The sequence below is a fragment of the Rhinichthys klamathensis genome, unplaced genomic scaffold (assembly GCF_029890125.1).
Source record: "Rhinichthys klamathensis goyatoka isolate OS25496 unplaced genomic scaffold, OSU_Roscu_1.1 h1tg000768l_1, whole genome shotgun sequence".
Lineage (NCBI taxonomy): Eukaryota > Metazoa > Chordata > Actinopteri > Cypriniformes > Leuciscidae > Rhinichthys > Rhinichthys klamathensis.
This window is the reverse complement of record NW_026607168.1, coordinates 12,154-35,310: the sequence shown is the minus strand read 5'-3', so window position 1 is coordinate 35,310 and position 23,157 is coordinate 12,154. Positions and strand designations below refer to the sequence as shown.

At 38.1% G+C, this 23,157-nt stretch overlaps 1 protein-coding gene across 2 annotated transcripts; it reads right to left on the bottom strand.

Moving 5' to 3' along the window:
• Positions 1-1,141: 1,141 nt before the first annotated feature.
• Positions 1,142-21,872, bottom strand: paqr6 (progestin and adipoQ receptor family member VI). 2 transcript variants are annotated; one of them, XM_056242982.1, is made up of 8 exons: positions 21,650-21,872; positions 9,606-9,850; positions 8,977-9,104; positions 6,220-6,447; positions 3,780-3,906; positions 2,270-2,366; positions 2,015-2,159; positions 1,142-1,899 (listed from the first exon to the last, which is right to left on the bottom strand). In XM_056242982.1, the coding sequence occupies exons 3-8, from the start codon at positions 9,014-9,016 to the stop codon at positions 1,640-1,642; spliced, it is 897 nt and encodes a 298-aa protein (XP_056098957.1). In that variant the 5' UTR covers positions 9,017-9,104; positions 9,606-9,850; positions 21,650-21,872; the 3' UTR covers positions 1,142-1,639. The 2 variants fall into 2 exon arrangements, with proteins under 2 accessions (XP_056098957.1, XP_056098955.1); XM_056242980.1 differs by having other exon boundaries at positions 6,220-6,425; positions 21,650-21,868.
• Between the last annotated feature and the right edge of the window lie 1,285 nt (positions 21,873-23,157).

Genomic DNA, 23,157 nt, shown 5'->3' with positions numbered 1-23,157 from the left:
TTTATTTTTTTAAATGACTATTTCTAATTTTAATTTCCTTGGCAATTTTAAATGCTACATTGTAACATTAAAAACACAGTTTCCAAAACTGCAATACATTCATTTAGGCCATCAAACACACAGGGATTGGGATGCCAAAACCTTATACGTTTCATTTAACTCTAGTGCACAAAATACTACTGTCACCAGTCACATTCACATCTAAACCTCTTTAAAGCAGAAGAACAGACTCCGTCAGGGCTGGAGCTGAAAAACACACACACACACAGTGAGCGAGAATTTCTGCTGTCCAACTACAAATAGGCATTTGGAGAAATGCAGAACCTTTCCGCCACTAACCACTGAAACACCTACTTTTCCTTTTTAAACCAAGATCCCTTTCATAAACGACCATTAAATATCATTACCACCTTAAGAGCTTGTTAGAAAAGGTTCCGCTAAACTATTGCCTTTCATTAATTGCACTAAATTACAAGCCTGCAGTTCGTACCTGTCCTGCACTGTTCAGTCAGACAAAACAAGTGCAATATTCTACTGAAGGACCAAATGAGAGATGGAGGTTAACAGCTTGGGCAAACACAATGATTAGCTTTGATTTCTGGTTTAAGAACAAAACGTAACTAGTGTTGCATGAGCAAAGAAACTATTTCGAGCTACGTACTACATTGCACCGGAATAAAACAATCGACAAGTGCACTGACAAAATGCAATTAAATATAAACCCAAAAGCCTTGTGCTTCAATATAAAACACTCTGTATTGTATGCCATAAACCTGCAATGAACAAAACAATACCACAGAAATGTGACCTGATGCAGAGAAGGACACATAACCCAAAGTTGTCGAAACATCGAAACGACAGTGACGGACTCCAGTGCGGCCCCATATTCCCATGAGATGCGGTTTAGCAGGAGAATGATGCTTAGATGAGCTAAACAGTACACATTATTATCATTCAAGATATGAAAGTGTAACAATGGAAATATTGTGTTTTTAGACATATAGCCCAACAATGAATTAATGTTACTGTACCTGTGAGACTATTCTAAGGCGTTCCAGTAAATCCAAATAATTAGCCATTGATAATAAGGGATATCACAAACACAAGTATTTAAAGGGGCAAAATTTCACCGACACGCCAGTCATTTTAAAAATGATCTTCATCATCATTTTTGACCATTGTATATTTTTGATATGCACACACATCATAAAATTGGATTAATGATGTTATTCATGATGATATAAAATCCCTGATTAATGCTACTATCATTTTCCACTTAAAGCTATGATAACATTATTATGTAATGATGCAAATGTTTATAAAAACCCTTAAACTATATGTTAAAATATAACATTATCAACTTTAGCGTCATTCAACCCTCAACCTTTCAAGAATAAAATCAAAGGCACAACGGTTAAATAACACCGTGAAAGGTCGCGATTATCATTAGGGTTTTCGGCTGCAATAATAAACCGTAAGTATAAAAGGAAACTAGAATATATGATCTCGAATAGAATAAACGCTTAGCTTTTTAGTCCAAAAGTATCAATTTTATATCAGTGAAAGTGCGCTAGTGAAATCTAGAGTAACATCGTCCAGAAAGGTGCACAGTGAGGTGTGGAGTGGTCAAGAAAGCTTGTTACTCCTGATGAGGGTGGGTGCCACAAGAGGCCGAAGTGCTTTGGTGAGGTGTTCGCGGTAAACCCACGCTAAAGATGCCGATGATGCCCAGGTTGAGCAGGACACCCAGTGCGAGAGCCCCCAAGGTACCTAGGAAGGAAGGTAAAGCGGAGTGGGACATCAGCCACTCTTTGCGAGACGACATGTCCGTCAACACTGCCTCCATCTGGAAGTGGGTGCCCACGACCGCACATATGTGAAAGAGCTGGTGACTGTGACCTTGGAGGAGAGTGAGTGAAAAACTAGTCAAAAGAACCGTGTGACACGGGTGTGAACCTCTATAACCATTAAAAACCAAACAAAGACAAGCGTAAAACCGCTAAAAATGAGGTACCGATGTAGTCGAAGCGTCCGGGGGCCAGTCTCTCGGGCAGGTGAGATGCAAACAGGAAGCATGTGAGAAACGCAAAGAACAGATGGTAAGAGTGGCTGGCCAGAGCTTCACTGGGACTACAGCTCCCCCAACAGCACGACAGCAGCTATAGACACACACGGAAAGAGACCAGAAAAAGAGCATCCATATCTGGTGTTACGCAGGCATGACTTACGTGTCTAATTTACATGTGCAATCAAGTGTGACCATACTTACTCGGTAAAACAGTGGGATACTATCAAAGAGGAAGGGGACAACAAATGCGGCCGTTCTCAAGATTTTACTTATGTGTGGGTACTGCAACTCTACAAACCTGTTACAAAAGACAGAGGAAAATGCACCCTCACTTAAAATGTGTTTATTATAGATAATATATGTTCATAGTTAAATGCTTTTTAGCTTAAAAGTAGCCCTGTGATGAAAATCAAGCTTTTAATGTTGTTTATATGTCTATGTGGTGATTTTAATATGCTTTTTTTTTCTAAAATATGAGTATTTTCTCTTTAAAACTGCAGTGAACCAAAGACAACGAGTGGATCTCTGAGCTGGTGCGAGTGAGTGGAGGCGGGGCTAATTTGCATATTCATAGAACCACGTATGCTAAATGAAGGACAGGTGTAGAGTTATATTTAAGCTATTTTAAGGCATGAAGAATTTTTCTTCAAGGAAAAAACTTTTAAATGTGTCATTTTGGTGATACATTATTGACTACAGGGGGACTTTAAATGAAACAGTATAGTATATTTGAAATAAAACATAATATAAAGTGCTGTCAAATCGAGTAATCGTGATTAATTGTATCTAACATAAAAGTTTGTGTATATGTGTGTGTGTACATATATATTTACAAATGTTAGATGCAATTAATCATGATTTATCGATTTGACAGTACTAAATATAATATAATATTAAACAAGAATAGGCCTATTTACCCAGGTATTTTTTATTTTATGAAGAGGGTGTGAGTGGTTCTTGATCATGCAAAAGTTTCCACCACAATGCAAGGTTATTGTGTGCGGTTGTCAGGGTGTTTTTATATGGTTGCTAGGGTGTTGCTGATGGTTAATGGGTGTTGTTATGTGGTTGATTAATGGTGCAATCCAAAACAAGCCCACCCTGTCTCTAGATATTTAACAAAATAACAAAGAAAAGTGGCAAATGCGATCAAATGATGTTTGAGCCTTTGAATTTCAATGACTTTGAACAAATTTTATTGGATGTATGGATACGTTTAAAATTGTATTTTATCATACTGCATACTACAGTGTTTCTTGTAGATTAAACATTTATATTCATAGTTAAATGCTTTTTAGTTTTAAATATAAATTACTTTTCTGCAAATATGGCTCCCTTTCATCATCCTCCAAAAATAAATCATACATTCGCTCATTTAGAAAAATAAATCGCACACCTCTTCTCAAAAACCTGCACGATTTGAGGTATCAGAGCGTGAAAAGTTATGTGCCAAAGTTTAATATTATATATGAGAGATAGTGGTGCTTAACTAAGCGAAACTAATTAATTCACTGAATTCAACAACCAGTTAAGTTCTTCTGTAAATAATTTATTAAAATGACTGAAAACTTTTGTGCAGCCAGGAACAATGTCAGAACAAACAAAGGTCTGTGTGTGAGAAGGACTTAAGTTACATAATAAACTCCCTATTATTCTGAGTCTGGCTACGATGACATCTGAATCAGCCTTAGTTACCCAGAACCACTCTCACCTGGAGTAGCAGGACATGCTGGTACAAAAGAGCGAGTTGCAGACTGCAATGGTCACAAAATGCTGGTGAAGCCAACTGTTGACCCAGGAGTCGGGCATCACGTAAGAGGAGTATGTGATGGCACAACCTGTAAGAGTATAGCATATTTAAAACACAGACACATGTACGACACAGTATTTATATTTAACAAAAAGACATTAATTAGAAGATGAATGCATGCTTTCATTTGGATATAGTTTTCAGCTTTAAGAACAGAACTCTTGGTTAGTTAACTATGAATCTTGTATAAATAAGATTTGTTAACAGATTGAGATTTAAACAAAGAAACTATACCACACAATAACATTGACATTTTTTTTGTCTCCAAATACAGAAATTTTAAATGTATAGTCTATATATACACATAAAAATTCAGTATTTGGAGACAAAAAAAATGGCAAAGTTATTGTGTTATTTAACAAAATATCAAACAAAAGTGTCATTTGCGATCAAATGATTTAATATTGATTTAATTATTTTTGTGCATGTATGGATATGTTTGAAATAGCATATAAACAAAGTACTTCAATTATTTCTGAAGTATGTAGTATGCATACTACGCACAGTATGTGAATTTTCCCCATATTTACCTGTATAAATTGCCAAACACTATTAAAAAAAATTATGTAAACGAACCGTTATTTCCAAGAAAGCACTGTGATGAGGTTATGTGACAACAACGTAGCATCCTACAGTTTAAAAAGTTTACGGTTGCATACTGCGTAATGTTTCACATACAGTTTTAAGAAAAATAGCATGGCATATACTGCACAAAAAACAATAGTTACAGTATTAAATACCATGTTTTATTGGATTTGTGTCTTTTGTAATGCTTGGCTACTGTGCCAGATCTCTGCTGCTGAACATATACAGCTACTCTGCTTTTCTCAAAGGCGGTAAAAGAGCTCTTTCTCTGCCGCAACTGGAAAACATGACCAGAGGTGGATTCCACAAATGAAAGAATAATATTTTTATTAGACTATGGGACTTTACAATAAAGACTCACTGCTCTACACACAGGATATTGAACAGCTGACCATACCATCATTCAGTACAGATTATTGTGGCCGAAGTCAAATGAATGGAAATACTGCAGAAATATGTTTTTTTTTTTAAACATACTGTAATATAGATTTCCGCTTGAAAGAATAATCAATCTATTATCAAGAAAAGTAGTCGTTAAATGTTTAAAAGGTGCATTTATAAATCACTCGCTCTATGTAAGGTAAAGTGTTCCGAGCCTATTAAAACTGCGCTTATATTTGGCACTAGCTCTTCACGCTTCTGGAGTGCCTCGAACGATATGTGTAGTTTCTCACCCTTCTCTCTTTATCAATGCAGACTTTAAAGGTTTTCTCTGGAGCCAGAGCATTTGCTTTCTTTCCTTTGAAGTCATACAATAAAATGCCAGCAGTGTATTAGACAGCTCATTTCCTCCAAAGCTCATGCTTTCCATAACCTCACATCAACCCTCCAATTCCTTTCTACAGCTGGACATCAGCTTTACATCAGAATTGTGTTTCTTTTTTACTGGCCCAGTATAGGGATTTCTATATTCTGTCAAGGACAGCAGATGACAAGCTGCCATTCTGGCACATTTATCTCACAATGTCAGGCATTTACATTTATGCATTTAGCAGCAACTTACTTTGCATTTAAGATATGTGTTTTATCAGTTCATGCATTCTCTGGAAAAAAAAAAAACCTCAATGACCTTGATGTTGCTAGCACTATGCTCTATTGTTTGAGGTACAGGAATGCAGTGTTGTTATTGTTAACTAAAACTATTAAAAAAACATTTTTGGTTATTGAAATAAAGCTGAAATAGAATATTACATATAAAAAGTTACAAAACCTAAACAATAATTAGAATAATAAGTTAAGTTGAAATGACTAAGTTTAAAGTATTAAAATGACTAAAAATAAATTAAAACTAAATACATATAATTATGGTCACACTTTGGATTAGGGTACAATTCTCATTATTATTAACTAACTATTGACTGTGACTTTTGCCTCAATAAACTCCTAATTAGAGCTTATTAATAGTTAGTAAGGTGGTTGTTAAGTTTAGGTATTGGGTAGGATTACGGGATGTAGAATATGGTCATGCAGAATAAGGCATTAATATGTGCTTTATAAGTACTAATAAACATTTTTGTTAAGAATGTTACAAAAAAAAAAGTACCATAGGTCAAGTCTGACTATGCAAGACTAAATGCAGTCTTATTTACTCACCAATGATGTTTAAATAGAAAAGAGTTGGTAGGAAAGGCCACTATGTTATGATGATAATGTGTCTATCTACCGGCCAATAGGGTGAACAGTACCTAAAGGGCCAGATTTTCTAACAGCTTACAAAACATAGAGGACAGAATCACCCAGGAGAACTTGCGCGTACCGAGACTGTACAGGCTGAGCGCTCCGTAGTCGAAGAAGTAGCAGACGTGACGAGCCTTGGTGGACATGGTGCTGAAGGTATGAGCGCAGCTGGAGGTGAAGGGGTACAGGCAGATCAGAAGCATGTAGACGAGCATCGGCCAGGAGTAGCTCTCCGCCAGGAAGTCCAGCGCAAAGCACAGCATGCTGAACCGCCACAGGAAGTACCTATAATAGCACAGCACAGGTCCTACACAGGGCATTTATGTCTTGTGTGAGGAAAGTAGAGCAGATAAGCTGGTTATCAAAGGGGTCATGACATGAGAAATCAAATTCGACCAAAACACATCTTAATACCAGGTGTAAACAGGGCCTTACTTTATCAAGCTCCAAAAACAGCTTGTTTGGATGTTGGGGGACTTGTGATGTCACACGGGCAAATGCTTTTTTGCATAAGACTGCCTCCAGAGCAAGACATCGACGAATAGTTTGACATCATCGCACCATAGGCCCCGCCCACTGGCGTTCAGTCACTTAATGGCTGACACTTGCCTCCACCAGGTGTGAGCGTCGCGTCAAAAACCAGTCCTTCCAGAAAAACGCGGAGTTTTTTTGTGATTATTGCGGGCAAAAATCCTTGATTATGCGGCCAGTTTTCTTTAAAAATGCGGAATATTTATGCAATTTTATCCAATGAAATTGCGGGAACTTGGAAAAACTGCGGGAACTTGCAAAAACTGCAGTTTGATGAAAAAGAGAAAAAAAAGTGATTCCCCCGACACCCTGTTCTCACTAGGCTACTACCTTAATGTAAAGAGTCATTTCTTATTACTTCCTATGATAAGCAAGCATACTACATCACAGAAAGTGCTGGGAATATTTAATTTCTCATCTTGTTTTATTTCAGACCTTAATAAACACATCAAACTTACAAAACATTGATGAGTCAAACAAGTTCTGTAGCTTTACAAAAGGAATATGCTACAACTTCTGTAAAAATGAATAAATGAAATATAAAAATAAAGTGTGCTCCCGTTTTACAGCTTTTCGATGATGTTCACGTCGCGTAATTACGTCACTTCATAACGTTCCCATGGCAACAGGGGGAAATGGCTGCACTTGTGTGAAGCAAACGCAACATTTTTCAACTTTCTGCTAAGATATATGTGACTTTTTTGCAACGAGGATTATGAAATCATGCAAGCCCCGCATATTTTGCGCGGAAATCGGCAATTTATGCGGCGAAAGTGCGGCGTATTTGAAAAAATGCGGCCCCCGCATTAATATGCGGACTTTGGCTGATTATGCACTAAATAATGCGATCGCATAATCGCGTTTTTCTGGAGGGACTGAAAAACAAATAGATCATATTATAATCACTGACGCTGTCTACACTGACAACAGGAAAAATAGAAAGAGTAAATAGAAGAGTGAAGGAACGTTCACTGTGACGCGTCCTGTTTAAACAGCTGGTTTGCGTCTCTGTCCAGACTTCAGAAGGATCCCAGTGGATGATTTATTTTTAATGGCGTTTTAATGGATTATATGTTTGCTCAGAGAATTTGACTGCAGATTGTTTTGCAAACGAGACACAGTGTAATAAAGATTTCGCAAAGAAACTTTTGTTGACAGATGAAGCAGTCAGCTATATTGGATCTCACAACAGCTGCATCGCTTTGACGGTTTTACATGGATAAAGGTTTTAAAACACTTACTCGTGTGTAATAGCGAGTAGGCGTTGATACTGCTTCTCATGCGATGACGTTAGCCAATCATAACAGGGGCTGTTTATTGACGAGCCTTAAAGGAGCAGCCCCTTAAAAACAGATCATTTCAGACAGAGGGTCAGAATGAGGGTGGAATTTTTTTATTTTTTTTTATTAACATTATCAGTGAACCTCAAGGAATATATTAAAAATAATGTCATGACCCCTTTAGACCTTTTCCTTTACTACTATGTCTTTAACGTACAGCTGGGTGATATGACGATAGAGCGCATCACAGTTTATCAGTCATCAGTTCACGACTTTGAATATGGCTCATCTAATCAGATTCTGAACTGTCTGTCTATATATATACAGTAGTAGCCAAAAGTGATGTCCAGAGGGGATATTTATTTTTTATGACCCAACAAGTTCGATTAAACAATCAAAATATGAGGAAAATATTTTATATTTTTAAAATAATTTTAAATACCAAAGAAAAACAAAACACTAAACTTGGTCAAGGTATTTATCTGACAAAATTATTTGTCAAAAAAGGCAATCTACAGTATAGGTTTTATTTTACTATGCAAAAATAATGCATAAAAAACAACAAAAAAAAACAACTATGTCTGCACAATTTGTGATGTTTCATTGCGTTATCACAAATAAAACAACTATGCAATATGCTTAATTAGAATTAAGCCTATTAGAATGATTTCTGAAGGATCATGTGACACTGATGACTGGAAATATACATAAATTCATAGCTAATCATAAATATAATAATAACAATATGATATAACAACAGAGCCTGCTCTAATAACACTAATGTGATATATACCATATATTAAATTACTTGTAACAAGATTTAGGTCATACTGCCCACTCCGACAAATACATAATCCTTTTCAAGTAATGTGTTTAGTCCCTGTAAAATCTGATATTGCATAAAAGTGTCTGCTTATAAGCTAGATCATAATTGCATAACGAAGCAGCTGAAACAAAGCTTCAAAGCTGACAAACTACTAGCTCTGGCACTAAAAGGAGATTACATGTTTAACTGGGCTCTTTACCAGGTCGGCAGGAAGTGGGTCCAGATATTGACCGTCTCATTGGTCATTTGAAAACTGCTGAGAATGCAGTCGAGGGCTGAGCTGCTGGGATGGCGGTACCCAGACATGATGCCGTCCTCTCTAAACACCTGCAAAGATGCACACGGACGTCTAAAATACATGCAAACATCTAAATAATCATGAAAAAAGGCGTTCTTCTAAACATCATCTAAGGAAGTAAGACCGGAATTGGAAAACAGAATTGGTTCTTTCTTTTGGGAGACAATAACTGATCTTTGAAACTTTTCAGACCTTTACATTTAAAAAACGGTTATATTACACACTAACACTATACATGAAAGGTAGGGTCACTTTAATATTCTGAATGCAAGTCAGATTCATCTGATGTAATCTTACAGAAACAGTGCTGTGCTGAACTCAATTTCTTTAAGAAGGATTAAAGCAGAACTGAAAACGGTGGCTTGCACCACTTAGTCCCACTTATTCGGCTCGTAACTTTCAAGTACATGCAGGATTTCCCAGGGATTTCCCTTAAAGGGAGCGTTTGAAACAGTTCTGTTCTCCGAACTACAATATTAAACGGTTTCAAACGCTCCCGTTGTATGTCAAACAGATAGTCCTGTCCTCACCTTTGGCACCTGGTGGATGTCAAAGAGCTGTGGAAGTCTGAGGGTCAGCATGTCTGCGGGCAGGCGCAGTGCTCCCCTCCCTCTCTGACAGGCCTGCTTCAGTCTCTCCCGTCCTCCTCGACACAGGACACACCACAGCGGACACTCCAGGCTCCTGGACGGGCCCCCTTCCCTAGCCTCCCACCTCACACACTGAGTCCAGCCCCAACCATGACCCTCACCAGCCCCCCGCCACGCAGGAAACACTGCAGAGAGAGAGACAAACCCATTAGTTCACCCATATGCATTGAAAAGTAAGTTGGATTACTGCAGAAAACTCACTTGAATTAATAGATTTATTTCAGGCCCCAGATTTTACATTGTGCGTTTAGTACCACTTGATACCCAATGTCGTGAAACATATTAATATTAACAATATGCAAAACATAAGGAAGAATGAAAAAAGAAAACAAAGCATTATTAATATTAAAAATGGTTTAAAAACAGTTTTACAAAGGATAATATGCAATTTTAACACAAATAAAGATTCACAGATTTATCTAATGGATGGCACACTATCTACTGTTTTAAAATACGTAGTGTGCAGTACAAAGTACACTTCTGTTCAAAAGTTTAATACTTTTATTGAGAAAAAATGCATTTAATCAATCAAAAGTGACAATAAAAACTTTTTTATAATGTTATAATTTTTTTTTTTTTTTTTTTACATGGTTTCCACAAAAATTGTAAGCAGAAATTCAGTTTTGCCATCACAGGAATAAATTACATTTTAAAATATGTTCATATAGAAAACCTTTATTTTAAATTGTTATAATATTTCACAATATTACAGTATCAAATAAAATGCAACCTCAATGGTGAGCAATAAGAGCCTTCTTTCAAAAACATTGATAAAACTGTGTATGCGAGTATGAACTTTCTGTATGCAAAGAATACCCAGAATGACCTAAAATATTTGCAGTATATAACTATAGGACGCTGCTGGAATGCTGTATCCAAAGACTTTATATATAGAAAGACGGTGCACTCATATTACTATGAATGGGAGAATATGCGCAATATGGCGGAATAAGTCCCGCCTTCTAAATAAAAGAGCCAATCAGCATTTGGTAAAGTCTTCGCATCACTGCGGCTGCTCTAACAGTTCTTAGAAACAGTCAGTGTTCTGAGACACAAGGAAGAGGAAGTTATTTTGATACCAGATTACGAGGGCACATTCAAAAAAAATTTTGAGCGCAGATAAATCATTATTAATAAATGCTGCAATAATCCATAAATTAAACAAGTTGTCAATTTTGATTTCATGGTGACTTTAAAATACGTATCACTGCATACAGTTCCACATCTGCATCTCAGTATAGGGATATTTGCTTTGAATGGCTTAAAAGGGTGATATTGTTTCATTAGTGAACCATCATGTTGTCATATATGCAAATTAATATACACAAATATAAATAATAAAATTTGCCTATACTGTTCTCCACAATCTTTTAATAAATGAAAAATCAATTAAAATGCCACTATCCACAATAAATGAAAAATGAGACTAATCATTAGCATTTGTGAGTGTTGAATAAGATTTTGAACTATTCCTTGAAGCGAACAATTTCAATTAAATATTAAATAATAATAATAATCTTATGCAGTAAGTACACACTAATATTCCATTTTATATTACAGAGTGACTTGTGAAGTATAGTGCTTTAAAGCTTCAACACTCAAATCAATCCTAGATATCTTGTCTTCACACACCCCAGTATGGGCCTCCAGTTTGAGTATTTCAACCAATAGCTGGGAACATAACTTGGCACACTGGTGGTATTGCATGATACTGTTCCATGCAAACATTTTTGCACAACTTTTGAGCAATAAAACCATCTCCTTGGAAGCTGAAGTTCAACTCTTTAGCTCCAAGTACCTGCCTTTCTAAAGGGGTCCGTGCTTTGCTTTGCATAGGGGCCAATCTTGCAAACTAGAACAGAATGTGCTTTGTGAGGGTCACAGAGTTTCCTGTTGACACGTGGAGCCGTATGAAAATGAGCACGCTTTCTGCACACGGACAAACGGCAGCCTAAACAAAGCAGATGGAAATGCTTGAGCAATGCCTCTACATAGAAGCCTTCCTGCTAGCAGACACTCTGTGGATTTGACTAAATGGATTGTTATTAAGGTTGGGTGACATGGCTATTTTCCCCCCAGCTATTTATGATTCAATTATTTCTCAGTATAGGGATATTTGCTTTGAATGGCTTAAAAGGGTGATATTGTTTCATTAGTGAACCATCATGTTGTCATATATGCAAATTAATATACACAAATATAAATAATAAAATTTGCCTATACTGTTCTCCACAATCTTTTAATAAATGAAAAATCAATTAAAATGCCACTATCCACAATAAATGAAAAATGAGACTATTCATTAGCATTTGTGAGTGTTGAATAAGATTTTGAACTATTCCTTGAAGCGAACAATTTCAATTTCAATGACTCGAAATCAATCAAACTAATATTGATACTGTTTAAGTGGCCTAATAATCACAAAACAAATCTAAATTTAAAGCATTAAAAAGCACAAAATAGTATAATATTACATTACTGTAATAAAATCAGCATTTTGTCACAATCAGTGTTATTTTATCATATTTTATATACTATTTTATTATTTAATATTTAATTAATAATATTTGGATTGATTTATTTAAATTTAAGTTTGAGTAATTGTGTATATTTCTGTGTATAATATATTTCTATTTAGATTTAATTTATTTTTATTTCCGTTTTAGTCAAGTTAAACATTTTTCATTTCTCATGTTTTTTAAAAAGTTTTTCCATCTTATGTTTATATTTAATTTTCTTTCAACAAAATGATGATCAACAAAAATGATGTGTAATAGTACCAACACCGGTCCAGTATGCCTTCACATTATGGAAAAGAGCAGCATGAACATTCGCCTAAACATTTCCTTTTGCACTTTACAGATAAACGAATGTCATATGGCTTTAGAGTTTCATGCGGGAGATTGAACAATAACAATCTTCATTTTTAGATGAACTACTCCTGTCAGACAAACGGATTTGCGTAAACTGATACAAAGGCTAAATTCCTCCCGGTCAGATCGTGCAGGGCTGGACATCCATTCATGGAATATGCTGTCATTATTCCATGGGCCAGTGTTGATCTTGTGGATTAACGGATTGTGGAATGTCTCATCAGCTGTTTCTATGGAAGTCAAACATAAACATAATTCATCTGACACTGGATATGAACTTCTCCCCAATAATGCCCTCTGGGAAACGTGTTATTCAGAAACAAACAGCTCGCAAACATTTCTCATCCCAGTTGCCACTGCTCAGTTTGACTGGATGTTTGTTTGTTTTTTTGCGTACAACATGTCTTGTTGATAGGTGGAGATGTTTAGATTAGACTCGGACTAACTACATTCCATGACACACCACTTTGAGTCAAAACAAGAATGAGCTCATCTGAAGCTGATGTGTGTGTGTGAGTGTGTGTGTGTGTGTCCACCAACTGTGACCAACGAAAGAGAGAACCGTATTGTCGCAATTCATATTGACCGTTTTCTGATAAAAATGGGATATTCAAAGAATGGGTGTTTTATCCATCAGGAACTGATTGTGAAAAGCAACATTACGTACACGAATGAAGCCAGATGGTTGGAAGAGGGCTCAGTGGTGTAAGCAAAAAAAAAGAAGTATTTTATCCAAGCCCTTATGGTTCCAGAAGTTTTAGCGAATGCATAAATTAGCATAATATAGAGACACCTAGAGGTGAATGGATGTCACTGTACTTGCCTGAGTAGTTGGTGTAAAGTGGGACCCATAATACTCAAGACATGTTTTACACAGTTTTCACTAAATGAACACAAGGAAGAATGATATTTAGTCATTTCCAATGATATGCACTAATATGCATAAAAATTGGGGTCGGATAGATAACAAAAACAAAACAAAAAACAGTCTATTATGCTTAAAAAGGCTGCGTTTATTTGATCAAAATAGAGTAAAAACAGTGAAATTGTGTAAACTATTGTCTATTCTAGTATATTTTAAAATGTAATTTATTCCTCTGATTAAAGCTGAATTTTCAGCATCATTACTCCAGTACAAAAATGTTTTGTAATATTTTAGCCAGAAATTAACTGTAACTCATAATCCGAAATGGTGTATTAAATACAATAAAAAATATGGGGTGAGACTTACAAAACAAGAAGGCTAAGTAACGTCAGCCAATAAGCAAAGTCATTGTGCAAGTTATTTTGATGGAATTTGACATTTTTACCACTTGGACAAACACTTTTTCTATTTGGAATAACATGCACTGATGAACTGTTCATAATACGAACAGGAATGTACATTAAAAAGGTAAATAAGGTCAATTTTTATTTCACATTGGCTCACGAACTACTGCATAATCCAATCCAGAACATATCAGACCAAGACAAATGCTTCAAGACCTTGATTTCTGGGTCCTTGTGTGTTTCTCGCTCCACATCTCACCATACAGCTATTCTGACATTCTTTCTCTGGCTCGTGATTGTGTCACAAGATCTGCCTCAATGGACGTCTTTATCAGTGCGTGTTGACAATAGAGCGCCTATGTGCGTGTTCTGTTCGGCTCACGTGTAACTGCAGTAACCGTACGGACACTATCTCAGGCTCTGAGCATTCCATTGTCATGTTAATACATGAAGTTGTTGTCTGGCTACCACCTCCAGACACAAGACAAATAATCATGCAAATGCCTATACTGGGAGAACAGAAATTTTCCACCAAGTTTGAATGACTTTTCATAGGTTTTAAAAGCTGTTGCGAATTTTTATTGGCCAATTAAAAAAAATATTTTCATAGAAAACATTTTTGTTAGCACACCCAAAACCTGTTTTGGAAGGAAACATTTAAATTTTGCCTGAGGCTTTTTCCTGGAAACGAAAGCTTTTAATGCACACTGGACCCAAACTGCACCTGACTACGTTCCATCTCTAGAATGTACACTTAATCGACAATGGCTTAAACAATATCACATGCTTTGCGGGCTATATTTCAGACTTTGGAGGGAATGAAAGTGAAAAAAAAGTTCCTCCCGTCCTGAAAAATGCTGACTGTAGTTTGTGTAGGCTAAATCATCCTGAATGCACAGGAACAGTGAGAAGAAAAGGAACATAAAAGTGAGCTTTTCATGGGTCATAGCCAGGGTTCCCAAAAAGAAGCAGAATATGAACACTAATTTGGGAACACTTATAACTTTAAATGACAAGAAACTTCCATTTTTTTTGGAAGTGAACAGTCAAACAACCATCAAAAAGGAATTAAAGACCCTGTTGTTACTATCATGTGGGTAAAACAAGATTTTTTATGAAGCAAATACACTGATGAGTAAAAACACCCTGACCAGTCAGTTGTTCATCTCTGAACAACGCCACATATTAATGTCTGGGTAGAATAGGTGGTAAGCAAACAATCAGTTCTCGTAATCAACGTGTTGAATCCAGGACAAATGGGCATGAATAAAGATCTGAGCGATTTTGACAAAGGCCGAATTGTTATGGCAAGGCGACTGGGTCAGAGACTCTCTGAAACGGCAAGGCTTGTGGGTTCACTGTAAAAAAATCTTCTTCTTTTTTTAACCCAAATCCTGGGTTGAGCCTTTTGGGTCATTTGTTTGGGTTATTTTTTCAGTGTTTGGGTAGTTTTTGTTACCCAGGTCCTGGGTCAGACGTAACAACCCAGTGTTTGGGTAGTTTTTACCCAGATCTTGGGTAAGCATAACAACCCAGGGATTGAGTTATTTATCGCAGGCTTTTTGCAACCTCTTCAGTTGAGAGCAGCTCCGTCAATATGGTGGAAATGTCACGATTTTTTTTTTTTTTGGAATAATAATAATAAATTAAAACAAAGATGTCAGACGATTTTGAAGTTGGAGGAGAAAACGGGATGGAATTTTTTCGCCCTTCCCTGCCTTTTTTAACCGGATTACACAGACAAATAACTTAGATGACGTGATGCATGACAGTTCCAACATGATGACGTAATCCCTGGTGCGACGCAGACCAGCACAAGACGAACAATTGTGGTTAAAAAGTATATAAATGTTTAGAAAATGGCCGATCGTTTTGCTAGATAAGACCCTATTCCTCAGCTGGGAACGTGCCGAGTCTTTTGAAGCACTTCACAGACTGATCTCATGAAATAGCGTATGTATGACACGCCAATTCGTATTTCCATTTTTGGCGTGCTATCAACACGCATAATCGCTTTTCAGCGTGTTTATCAACGCCGTTGACTTAACGTTACATTACTGTATAAACAAATATATGACCTACCCCAACCCCGTCCCTAAACCTACCCGTCACTGGGGTTAATACCATTTATGAGTCTTCCCCTACCATCCTAGGTAAAAAAATATCGCTCGCCAGATGTAGATATAGAATTTGCTTCGTTTCGCTCAGACATTTAACGGCGTACACATACACGCGGAATCACTCGGACATTTAACGGCGTGGACATACACGCGGATAGCTCAAAATGCGTATAGATTTGACTTGAAAGTGGCGTGTATGTTTACGCAAAGTCATGATGTCATGTTGCACTTCAGAGCCCTTTGAAACTGCATTGATTTGGACTTCAAAACGTTGGTTGCAATTGAAGTCCATTGTGTGGAGAAAAATCCTGAAATGTTTTCCTCGAAAAACTTCATTTCTTTTCCACTGAAGAAAGAAAGACATAAACATCTTGGATGGCATTGGGGTGAGTAAATTATCAGGACATTTTCATTTTGAGGTGAACTAATCCTTTAACCCAACATGTGCTCTGTCCTATATTTACCCAGCCATTGGGTTGGAAACAACCCAAATTGGGTTGTTTTTAACCCAGTGTTTTAGAGTGTTGATCCCGGTCAGCAGTGGTGATTTTACCAATAGTGGTCTGAGGAGGGACAAACCACCACAAACCGGAGTATTGGGCGCCCAAGACGAAGGCTAACCCTTCTGGTCCAAGCCAACAGAAGGTTTACTGTGGCACAAGTCCACACAATTTTAATGAAGGTTATGTGAGGAATGTGTCACAACACAGTGGGTGACACATCACATTCTGCTGCGTATGGGGCTGTGTAGCCGCTGACCAATCAGAGTGTCTAAGATGACCCCTGTCCACCATTGAAAACGCCTGCAATGGGCACGGAAGCCTTTGGAATTGGACCTTGGAAGTGGAAGAAGGTCACCTGGTCCGATGAGTCCTGTTTTCTTTTACATCAGGTGGATGGCCATGTACATGTGCACCGTGATCCTGGGGAAGAGATGCACTGTTGGACGACGACAAGCCAGTGGAGGGAGTGTGATGCTCTGGTCAGTGTTCTGCTGGGAAACCCTGGGTTTGGCCATTCATGTGAACGTAAATATGACACGTGCCACCAACCTAAACATTGTTGCAGACCAGGTACACCACTTCATGACAATGGTGTTCCCTGGAGGAAGTGCCTCTTTCAGCAGGATAAAGCACACTGCCACACTGCACACATTGTTCAGGAACGGTTTGAGGAACATGGTGAAGAGTTCAAGGTCTTGCCCTGGCCTCCAAATTCCCCAGATCTCAGTCGGTTGGACCAACAAGTTCAATCCATGGCGGCTCCACCTCGTAACCTACAGGACTTGAAGGATCTGCTGCTAATGTCTTGGTGCCAGACAGACACCACAGGACACATTCGGGGCTCTTGTAGAGTCCATGCCAGGGTAGGTCAGCGCTGTTTTGGCAGCACATGGAGGATCAACAGCATATAGGCATCGGTGTATAAGTGGTGCTTTGCCTGTGCGAAAGATGCAAGGATGTTGTGGTTGCTGTGCCATTTCTATGGTGTTCTGAATGGTTTTAACATGCTGTCATTCTAGGTGTCTGGGTGGTAATACGTTGCTTTTTGGTTTTCCATATTTAAAACAGTCAACACAAAAAAGATTTTACAAAATGTAACTTGTTTAGAGATGTCGGAGTTAACGTGTTAAGATATTATGTATGCTTTAATTGGGATTATTTGATTCTATTGATAGCCATAGTTTATACCAAAACTTTTTAAAACCAAATCTGCATATCATTTTTAAGTATCTCCTTTTTATTGTGACATACAGTATAATTTGCACCTGGATTTCTTTTTGGAGTTGGCGTCTTTATCTTGAGAGTTTTAAGGTAATATTCTTTGTAAAACAGCTTTGGAGCAGTATTTATTGAAATGGTTCATACATTTAACGAATAGTGAGCAGAAAAAAGATGTCATCTTTTTTTCCAAGTCACGATGAAACGGACGTTTCAACAGATCATTACTTCCGTAATGTGACATATAGTCCGTGAGGCGGGGAGAAAATTGGTATCAAAAAGGGCACCAATTCTAATGGTTATTTTTCAAAACAGGCATGCCCCCTGACCACAAAAATGCATGATAGCAGTGCCATGTAGGTAGCTTAAGCCTTAAGGTATGAAAAATACCAATTTTACATTTAACTGTGCTGAAAAATTCTAATTATGCAAACTAAATCTCAACATTGATAAACTGTTATATTGACATATCTATTGCTTTAGATCTTCTCTTTTATGATGATATCACTGTGAAATTAAAAATAAAATAAAATATATAAGCTCTTTAGGACAGAAAATATACAACAAAATAAGGAAAATATAACACAATTTTGGAATTATATTAACACAAAATAATATTTTGTGCAAATATGGTTCAATATATCTCCCTTCGAACGGTCATATGTATTGCGTAGCTATACGCTATGGGGAACCAACCCAATCACGCTGTGCTATGATAAGAGCAACGACATCTTCTGATGTCAGGATTTTGGCATGACGTGTTGAACGGGCAAAAGCCCTAATTATGATGGGCCTGGCTCAATGAGGCTGACTTCATCACACAGAAAGGATATGTGCCTGCAGTGCAGGGACTTCCAAGTTATAAAACCTGGCGTAGATGGACTGCGAGGACCAGCCGGCCACTATACATATATCGGCAATAGATACTCCACTGGACCATGCCCAGGAGGAGGCCATGCCTCTAGTGGAGGGAGCTGTGATGCCTATGGGGCATTGCAGGCCAATAGAGGCATATGCTAAAGCCATAGCATCCACCAGCCATTGGCATAATCTTTGCTTTGTGATCAAGCACTGTGCGACCACCGAAGCTCATAAAGAGCTGCTCTGACTGTTTGTACTGAGCGGAGCGTCTGTACCGGGCAGAGTAGGTGTAATTGCTGCTCATCTTTCGATGTGGGAAGAGCAGAGAGAGTGATCACTTGTGCTTTAAACAGGGTTGAATGAGTTTGGAGAAAAGTATCAGTGACACCTCACATAGGTTTGGGTCCTGGTGACACTTCACATAGGTTTGGGTCCTGGTTTCTTGCTGAGCACTAGCCAGAGAACACAGACCACTTAAGAGCATAGAGGCGTCTTTGTGGACGGAGCTCTAGCCTCATTGATTGTGCTCAGGTCACTCGCTGGGAGCTCCACTAGCTCCCGTCGAGGGGCCACACATTGAGGGCCCATAGTTTGGGACGGGGGGTGCCAAATCTTCCTGTTCGCCTAGGTCTTTCCTCAGGGGTATTGGCCATGGGGCTGCTGTGAGCAGCAGAATCAACTCGGGGAACCAAGGTTGGGTCCGCCAGAGAGGGGCCACTAGTAGGACTGAGTGTCTGCCCTCCCTGATCCTCTTTATGACCTGAGGGAGGAACAAGACTGGAGGAAAGGCATACAGGGGAAGGCTGGGCCATTCGTGGGCCAACGCATTCCTGCTTTTCGAGAAAAATATTGGGCAGTGAGAGTTGTCTTTGGAGGCAAAGAATTTGACCTCTGCCCTCCTGAAAACACTCCAGATAATTTGAACTGTTTGGCGATGGAGGGTCCATTCCCCTGGGGACACATTGCCCCGGGACAGCATATCTGCTTCCTGGTTCAGTTTCCGTGGAACATGCGTTGCTCTCAGCGAGCGTAGGTTGTTTTCTGCCCATAAGAGGAGACTTCTGGCCAGTTCGTACAGTCGTCTCAACCTGAGCCCCCCCCTGGCAGTTTATATAGGACACTACTGTTGTGTTGTCTGTGTGGACCAGGACATGGTGACCTGACAAACGTGGTAGAAAGGTTTTAAAACCACCAGCAATTCTAGGCAGTTGATATGAAACCGTCCCTCCGTGCTGGTCCAAGCTCACCCCTGACTCCAAGAGACTGGGTTTCGACCAGGACTCTGGTGCAGCCGTGGTTTACCCTGATATAGAGATGGCTTTAGCGCCATGATTGGGGGGAAACCTGTGGTTTTAGCCAGTACTGCAGTATGTGTAGCATACTCTGCGGACGTACTTATGAAGCAGAGGCCATGAGGCCTAGCATCCTCAGAAAGGTTCTGTGGGGACTCTTGGTCCCCGCTCTAAACGAGCTTGCGAGTCGCTGAATAGCCAGAGAGCGTTTGTTCGATAGCCACGCCCTCATTGCAAAATTCATTCTTACCTGTTAAACGGAGGCATTTACAGACTGGTCTTAAGTTTAAAACAATGAGTTAAAGCTGTACACCACTATGTTTTCTGCAACAAAAAAACAAAAATCACAATAACAATATTTTTTAAACAAGTTAAAATTTCGACAAAATTCCAACCTAGATATCATCAAGTATGAATGTTTTGGTACCAAAAATAATGAATTATAGAAATAACCGACCGTAAATGGAATTTGCCTAATGTTTGGGGGGTCAAACATAAAATTGGTGATTTTTTTACCTTAAGCTACCCACTAAGAATTGCTATCATGCATTTTTGTGGTCCAGGGACATCCCTCTGTTGAATAAAAAAAGAGTAGCATTGGTGCCCTCTTATGAGACAAATTTCTGAAATTTGGGGGTTTGCCTCACGGACTTAGTAATACAAGTGTGACAGATGTGGGCGGGGCGCTCAAAAATTCAAGCTTGCAGATGAAAAATTAAACTAACAGATGGATGAATCATTCACAATAAGATCTAGAACATGCATTAACAAAACAGATGCTGACTTTAATAGAAACTAAATCTTTTCCAGATAATGTTTTAGCAATTTCCTTTGTCTTTAGTACAATGACTGTTTGTCAGTTATTTAATTTAGTCTTTATAATATCATGCTTAAGCTTACTATTTCTAAAATCGTATAAATGGAACTGCATTCATGAGAATCTATAGCACTTATATTCTAAGAAGGGGGTCCCTCACAAGGGGATCACCATATTACAAAATGCTGCATTATGGCCACTAATAAAGATTCAGAAAGTTGGCAAACTATAGAATCCACACAATTGTATAAAGGTACAACAGAAGTAGCCTACAACTTTCTTCATATCTTCTGGTGGAAACATGGAACTCAGAAGGGTGTCCAGCATGAAAAGAGACCTAGACAGACGGATGCTGTCAGTACTACAGTAATGAGGGTTTGGAAGAGGCCCTGTATTACTTACAGAAGCCTGTTCACGTGGACTAATGTACGGGATAGACTATGTTCCATATGTGTTCGAGGAAAAGACAGGCAGTTCTGCAAAAGCAACCATGCTCTCCCATTATATCCACGCTATATATATATATACTCTCTCCCTCTCCCTCTCACCCATGGGTATAATTGTCAACTCAACACTTCCACAATTCACAAAATGCCAAACTCATTTCCTCAACTTTAGAAACCCAAACTTATACTGTAACTTTTTGATGAGATCTACTCTTCAAAACTTGAACATTCAAACTGCAGCCCTAAACTTTGCTGTTGAGCTACATTAACGTTACACTTCTACTTTTTCCTCACCAACTTCGCAAAAATTACATATTTGTGGAGTGTTTGTGTGAGATTTTAGGTTGTTGTGAAATTCACTGCCACTGTAAGTTCGAACATGACATGTTGACCAAGTATTTTCTTTGCATTCCTTTAAATATATCTTTCGAAGAACTATTGTTGTTGCGCGGCAACAAATCTGACATTATGGATTTAAATACCAACATAACGCTCAATGTGCAAGAGAAAATTTAAAGTCCAAACCTTTGAGCTTGATCTGGTCTATGAGATCATTTGCGCGTGCCAGTTGGAGATGTGAGGTCGCCAGTTTGGGATCCGAAAAAGTTACAGTTAATGGGAAAAAGAAGCGCGAAATAACTACACATCCATGGCTGAACTAGAATCTAACGTTAATGGACATCCCCGAGAATCATTCAGGCTTTGTGTGTCCTTCACATTCCAAGAGAAAGGAACACAAACAGCAGTAGAAATCCCACCCTCCGTCCACGAGCATTCTCTCATTGGATGGAGACATGAAAGCAGCCCAGTGTTCGAGATCAGGAGACCAGCGAGAACAAAACACGAAACCCGTTCAACTACTTTTAGCGCACTCGCTCTGTTTCTAAGAAAGACAAGTAAAAGTAAAAAATGGTAAGTAAATTAAATAATGAAATGACTAAAAGGGATTTAAGGAAATAAATAAGAAATAAGGACGGTAAAAGAAGTTCTAGGTCTAACTCTAGCATATGCTTGTGTAATCCATTTAAACTATTTGCAAATAATATTTTATTTAAAAATATGCACACATTCACTCTTGTTTGTATGTCTAATATGTCAACAATAAAAAAACAAAATAAAAAAAACGTATCTTGTCTTGTCTCATTACATTTAAAAGTTGATAGGCCTAGTTAATTTGCATTACTGCATGTTACTGTGGGTCGTTAAACATCCATCGTAAAACAGTCAAATATTAAACGTTTAGCTTATATCTAACCATGCAGCCACTTTCACTGTAAAACTTAAAGTGTTGCGTAAATTCCGGACATACACTTCTTTATTGGAAATGGCCATGTTGTCCCCCCCACCCCAGCGGTCTAACAGCGCTTGACAAAACATTGAACATTGATGATTTGAACGGCACTGTTTGGTTTTCAGCTATGGGATCATTTCCCCATCCATCCTCCATTCCGCTGAAACCCCAGGGTACATTTGGTCATTGGACCAGACTGCAAATAATTCTTCCCTATAAGTGGGGCAGAGCCCGGCCATTCTGTGACAGTGTGGCACTGGTTTTTTTGCCAGAGAACTGGCCATAATGCCACAATGAGACCTTGGCAGAGAGCCCAGCGCGGCTGAGGGCATGAGATGCTGGAAATAATTGAACGGAGACCCACTTACACCAAATAGATCCTAAAAGACAGACCCCGTAAGAAAGAGAAGGAACAGGTTAGCATGTTTGCTGCTTGCCATGAATATAGAAATCCCTTGATTTTATTTTTATAGCATCCCATTGCATTTTTAAAGCATTAGATACACAATTAGTTTTTTCTATCTATAGCTGGAACTGAAAATGTCTCAATAATTATGAACGTTTGGTCTCAAACTATAGCTAGCCCCTACTGAGTTCATTTATTTAAACCTGCAAACATTACAAATTCAAACAGTTTTTTATTATATACATATATATATATATATATATTTAATATACAGTATATTTTGATGTTTACTTAATGTTTTCTGCTAGAAAATAATTCAAATAAAATAAAGGCAAA